This window comes from Chiloscyllium plagiosum, unplaced genomic scaffold, assembly GCF_037043375.1.
Source record: "Chiloscyllium plagiosum isolate Xiang-an unplaced genomic scaffold, Cpla_swu_hap1 HiC_scaffold_34, whole genome shotgun sequence".
In the NCBI taxonomy this organism is placed as follows: Eukaryota; Metazoa; Chordata; class Chondrichthyes; order Orectolobiformes; family Hemiscylliidae; genus Chiloscyllium; species Chiloscyllium plagiosum.
This window is the reverse complement of record NW_028270172.1, coordinates 33111842-33118415: the sequence shown is the minus strand read 5'-3', so window position 1 is coordinate 33118415 and position 6574 is coordinate 33111842. Positions and strand designations below refer to the sequence as shown.

Genomic DNA, 6574 nt, shown 5'->3' with positions numbered 1-6574 from the left:
TGTACTGTTAAAGGTGCATTCGAAAGTGAAACCTCACATTGGGGAGGTCCACATTTTCAAAGAAGGACTGCATTCCCATTGTACTCTGTTCACTCCCCTCCAACCGATATAACTCATCAAAATATTCCCTAAACCTAGCATTGATCTTTTTCAATTCACAGGTGGTGGTACCAGCCTTCTCCCTAACAGAGGTAATAGATTGGGAGGCTTTTTTCCTCCTAGCTAAATAAGCCAGATATCTACCAAGGTTATCTCTGAATTAGAACAGTCTTTGGCAAAGGAGAGGCTTTTTTTAGCCACTTGCGTGTGCATTGAGCCGAGAACAGCCCGGAGAGCTGTGACCTGCTGCAGTTTAACCAATGACGGCCTATTATAATATGTTTTCTCAACTACCTTCAGCTAGGTCTCCAGCATCCATTACTGCTCCTCCCTCTGCCTTTTTCTAGTCGTCAAATATGAAATAATCAGACCTCATAAATATGCCTTAGTGGCCTCCAATGTATTACCGGATTATTAGCCGTACCTGAATTAATATCCCAAAGGTACTAAATTCTCATGTAATGTATGCAATAGATTAACTATTCCCTAACAAAAATGAATCCATGCGCCAGTGACGTGCATTTGCTCCACTACCCTTAGCTTTAACATCTAAATATGCTGGCTCATGATCTGAAACAGCTATATTCTTTATTTTGGGCTAGCATCAGATGATCAGAATATCATGGAACATGGTATGTAGATAGATGAATTGTGATGATCACCTGAGAAAACTCACTAGGCCTTGGGGAGTATGGATTATTTGAGTCAATTAGCCTGTATCTATAGCATGGGTTGAATTTTTATGCAATCATAATTATATTTGATAATTTTGCAAACCTGAGTTTGAAGGACCATGGATACTTGGAATATTTCCTTTCCCGATGTCAATAAAATAATATTGGGACTTTTTTCAGTCTGAGGAGCACATAGCCAGGATTGAGTGAGAGGAAGAGAAAATTAAGAAAATGTTTATGTCTGTGTGTTTAGCTTTAATAGGGTCAGATACAGCTATGTAACCCATGGCTAATAGCATGTGGAATTTTACAATCCACACACAGACACTGCACAGCAGAGTTACTTTGATGCAATCCATGAAAATATAGGACTGGTTGCTAAGTACTTAAAACATGTGTAATATTTTACGTGGTGCATTTGGTCCTTTTTTTGTGTGAAGAAAGTTTGGGAGAGAGGTACTGAGCAGTCTGCTCCAAAGCTAATAAACAGCTTGTGAGGCCTTGGATTTTTTTGAAGTTGGAACATTAGAAGCAGCCTGAATGGGTGGCATCAAGCTCTCACAGAACCGTGATTTTTTTTTGTTTTAAACCTTCAGTAGCAATTGCTCTTGAATCTGGATGTGGAAGCTATTTATCCTCTGTTACAGAGAAAAGCTGGGGTTCACTTCCCACTGTTAGAATTGCATGTCAGACATTGTTTTACTGAATTTGCCTTTACCAAGGGTGAGTTAATGGGATGTTATTATGTTGGAACACTTACTGTTTAGTTGTTAAACAATCTAATTTTTTCCATTAAGCTTATTCCAACTCTTTCTTTTGTGGTATTTTGTTTTTAAAATAGCAACAACAAAAACAATTAGGGTCTAGGCTATTGTCTACATGTATTTCGAGTGGGTTTAGTCTGGTCCATAACACATGCAACTCAAAACCATTTTGAATACTTAAAAATCTGGAACACTTTGTAATTTCTGTGGCATGTATTTGCATCAGATAGTGTGTGTTAATTCCTTGGAGGGAGCCAATATCTTACTCATGCACATAAAATTCATTCTCCTCTTTGGTATGACGTACTGCATGTGTCACTAGCACCACAGTTGTCATGTAGCTTGTAATTTTTTAAAAACCATCTTGTTTTCCTTTTTCTGTTCTAGCCTTTAAATTTTAAATGGGAATGTGATGCCAGGGGCAACTATCCCTTTAAACTAAGCTGACAAATTAGTTCCACAGCTACATCCAGGTTTGTACACAGGAAATGCCTTTTTTAATCCTTTACGTAAGGGCTTGGATAATCTGATAGCATGCTACCCACACATATATCAGTAGAAGGATGTAATCACAGCAAGATTTGAGTGTTCCTACAAAGCACAGATTGCATAACAGGTCAGTTCTGACTCATATTTGGTCTATGTTTGTTTCCATGGAAGTGAATTAAATGTACCACAGTAACCCCATGTACTACTGTAACCCCACCTCCAATGGGTCTATTCTGCCAGTTGGACAAGACATGGTGGTGTCAGGGTCTTTGTAAAAGGTGATTCCATAAGTAGGACTATCGCTGTTGTCTAGTCTGTGGAACAGGTTCATCTAATTTCATTGCTTTCTTTAGACTTTCTAATGGGTTTTGATGCAACTGAGACACTTAAGCTAATTCAGAATCAATTTCGTTATTCTGGGTCTAGAATTATAATTCAGGCTAGGCAAAAGATCTCCTTCCTGAAAGGACAATTATAGTAAAATAAAACCAGTGCAGTTGATGAATCAACAATGGTTAACATTAGACTGGTTTTTATTTTCAGATTTTTATTTAGTTCAAATTTCACAATTTGGCATGGTGGGATTTGAACCCATGTTCCCAGAACATTAGTCTGCGGCACTGAATTATTAGTCCAGTGACATATTGCCACCCCAAACGTGCTTCACGTTTTCTAGCAACAACAGAACACACAAAAAAAGACTCAACTTTTATGTTATCCTTCTACCAGTGAACCAGCATTTGGCCTCCTTGACAGTAAACCAGAGATCAGGGACTGTCCTGGAAATTTGAACACTATTGCTCTTTACCTTTGCTATTGTAACAAATGCATTTATGTTGTGATACAGATTTTCAAATTTGTTGATGATTTCCACCCAGTCTCTAATCTCCTTCAGCAATATACTGCAACCCTCATCGATTCCCAGATTTGTCTGACTATTCCTCCTTACATATCCACTGGTGGCTGAGAGTGCAACTGTCTTGACTCGAAAGTTCTCGAATTCCCTCCCGACACTTCTTTCTCCTCTAAGTTATGCCTTGAAAATATCTCTTTAAGCTTGTAATCATTTCTCCATGATGTCAAATTGTTTGATACGCACCCCTGTGAAGAATCATAAAAAGCTCAACCATGTTAAAGGCACTTTATATAAATGCAGATTATTGTTTCAGAATCACATTGTAGCTCAATCCATTCAGGTTTGCACAAATGTTCAAGTTTAGTCCTTCAGAACATCATTTTTTTATTTGGAAAAGATAAAAGTGAGTAAAAAAAAAACAACGAAGAATCATTTCTTCTTTCATGCTAATAGGTACTGCCCTGCATTTGTAATTGCCTTGAAATGGAATGGCTCGCTTTGCCTTTGCAGAACTCCTTGAGAGTCTGAATAAGGATTGCAGAGTTCCTTCCCTACAGGTCAAGATTTTTTTTTTAAACAATATAATGGTACCATTATAATGAAACTGGTATAGCATAGAGAGTAGATTTTTATTTCAGATTTAATCAATCCAGCTACCATTGTAGGAAGTGATCCAGATGGCTGGTTGTCATAGGACTACTAATCCAAAGACATTACTACAATGCCACCACCTCATGCCCAACATATGTACTTTTTGTAGAAAAAAATTAATGACTAATGATCCAGCATAACAAGACAGGTTATTCCAATCACACAGCTCCACATGAGTACTAGGAAAAAAGAGCAGTGATTTTAAGGTGCAATGTTTTTACAACTTGGAATAAATCTTTTTTTCAAACTGCAATAAAACACTAATTAACATAGCTATGCATACTTACAAGATAAACTCATTAAAATTGAAAAGAATTTCAAAAAGACAAAAACACATACTTCAATTTAACATTTATTTTGACTACAGTTGAACAGATCTGTCCTGAAAACTGTAAGCAGTAATGTAAAAATGACTTTCCTGAGCCCAATCCTTCCCTCAAGTATTATATGAAGTCATAATGTGTGTTTACTTTGGATCACAGACTAGTAGTCACTAAGTATGAAATAATGCAAAAAAAGGTCGGAAAAGTAGCCCTCTCATTCCTCAATCAAAAAACTGAAAGAAAAAAAACCACAATCCAGAAGCAGCAATAAGGCATATACTGCACAGTTTAATTTACAAATGTTTCCAAAATACGGTACATAGTATCTTTATTTTTTTTTTACACCAATAGTTTCTGCAGCAAATTTTTATTTCGCATTGAAAACAGCTGCATACATATAAAATTGCAATGTTAATTCTTGCAGAAAGAAAGGGGAACATCAACTAACTTTATAAGCATGAATCATCTGAGAATTTTCATTATTCGCTGGTCATCTCCGTAAGGGAACATTTCAAATTGTTGTATCAAGATGGGAATTTATCTACCTCAGATTTTTCAAATAGTGCATGGATTCTTGTACAATTGTTCACATTTTTTTTTAAAAAAAGAAACTTGTCTAACCAAATTTTTACAACCCTAAGTGAGTAGCTTTTGCTCATTAAGAAACTTCTTGTTCTTTAAAAGGCAAGTATATGGAGAAAACACAAAGTAAGAAAAGGGAAGGTATATACTGGAATCCAAACAAACATTTGTAGCTAAGAGGAAACCATGTTTTAGATAGCATAAAAGCACATGTGTAACAGCCAACATTCTGCAGTCCGAAATGTTGGTCCTCTTGACTCTTATACAATTACAAATCCCTGACCACCCCAAATCAAACAGAAATCAAATTTATTGACTACTTTCAAGTAAAGAAACAAAAAAATCAAAGGTACAAGAACAGTGGCAAACCCTCTAGTCTCCTTCCCACATTTTGCTTCAACAAACAGTCATAACTGTTAGAAACAGGTTGTGTACATACAGGGCTAGAGACAAACCAACCTGTCCAAATCCTGTGCTTTATGTTCAATTTATCTCATGATTTATTTGCCATCTGTATCTAATAACTAACCATGCCCCAGCCAAACTGTGAATCATTCATTATTGCCTCTTTCAAATGATTGGCAAGTACACATGTGCTGGCAATAATAAAGAATAGGGTTCTTTGGTGCAGTTAGCCCATTTTCTTTTTTTAAAAAAAAATTTCAAATGAAGGATAGTATGTACCAATAAGAATTCTGCTGCTACCCCTGGACAGCAGCTGTCTGCCTTGCCAACACAATCAAATATGGCTCTAAAAACAGGTGTCAATAAACAACCAATAGATTTACGGGGCTCAGACACTGTCTGAATCTCTTGAGCAATGCATGCAACCCTGTGCTGCAGCAGAATCAGATTGTAGGTAGAAGGCAAAGACTGGTTGTCATAAGGACAACTGCATGTTGTCAGGGCTCGCCGATACTTTAGTTTGTCTTCCTGTTGGTGGATCGCTTGCCTTTCTTCAGTGTCAGTTTGTTCTTCACATAGCCACGCTTTCTTTTAGAGGTCTAGGGCATAAAGATGGACAGTATTAAAAATTCGCAACTCATGTTTATACATAGTACCGCCAATATTCAACACGATTTAGAAAAAGGCCTTCTCTGTATCGTTTCCATTAAAGGATAGGGAAGGGGATGGAGGAGGATTTGTGAAAGGGTTCAGCAATTTCTCCACTACTGGCAAGTTTTTCAAGTGTCAGCAAAGTGAATAAAACATTTTCTGAAATATTGAAAAGTCAAAGAACCAGAGGTACTGAACCAATGAGATACACGGTTGTGTTTGGATAGTTAATCCTTGGCACAAAAAAGAGAAGTGGATAAAAACTATATGCTTAATGTTTTTAAAAGGTTATGGCTTGCTTTTACTTGGTTTGTTCATGAACCATACTGATTTAGCACAACAGTTAGCAAATTGAAGCAAGCCTTAATAGTGTATGGTGTTCTGTCCTCAAAGAGCTACTATCCTACCTTTTTTGATAAATACTTCTGTTTGGGCACTATGTTAGTTACTCTTGGTTTATGGTCAAGTTTCTCTCTGTTGTCCAACTTTTTCACTTTGTAAATCCTCACTAGCCAGTGCTCCGAGGTGAAGGCTTCTTCCAAATGTTTGAACTTGATATCTTTGTTTCCAATTTCAGCATTTCTGGTGCGATCGAATCCTGGTGGTGTTCTGAAATCCAGCTGCAAAACGAGCATCAGAAATTCAGGTCTACTTTCCACATTACTAAACTATTTATCAATTGATAATTAGTGATAAGTTCAATTTGGTCAGACGCAAATTTCTCCACCCTCCTCAAATATGACTCCATGTCAAACCTTCGCTTATGCTATTCATCACCTTTCCACCTCTCCCTTTGATCCTTTTTCAAAATGCTTCATTCTGATTTTGCTCCTAGTCACCGTATACTCCGTGGTAGCAATGTTCTGAACCAACTTTCTTCATTCTGATGGACTCTCCAGGGTCTTTAAATGGTGGACCATTCTACACTGTCATCACTTTCCCCTCCTTGATTCAACTTCAATGTAGCAAACGCAGCTCATACAATGACTTCACTTCTTGTGCCCTTCGCCCATCCAATGTAAACTACACCCTATATCTGGCACCTTCCCTTGTTTTTTTTTAATATGTATGCTGGATCTG

General features: G+C 37.2%; 1 protein-coding gene across 1 annotated transcript in view; it reads right to left on the bottom strand.

Moving 5' to 3' along the window:
• Positions 1 to 4124: 4124 nt before the first annotated feature.
• stt3b (STT3 oligosaccharyltransferase complex catalytic subunit B) overlaps positions 4125 to 6574 on the bottom strand; it is a 116785-nt gene continuing 114335 nt past the window's right edge. Inside the window, exons 15-16 of the mRNA XM_087978587.1 lie at positions 5902 to 6114; positions 4125 to 5442 (exon numbers count right to left, since the gene is read on the bottom strand). Coding sequence (XP_087834713.1) covers positions 5359 to 5442; positions 5902 to 6114 — 297 coding nt within the window. The 3' untranslated portion in view covers positions 4125 to 5358. The remainder of the gene's footprint in view (positions 5443 to 5901; positions 6115 to 6574) is intronic.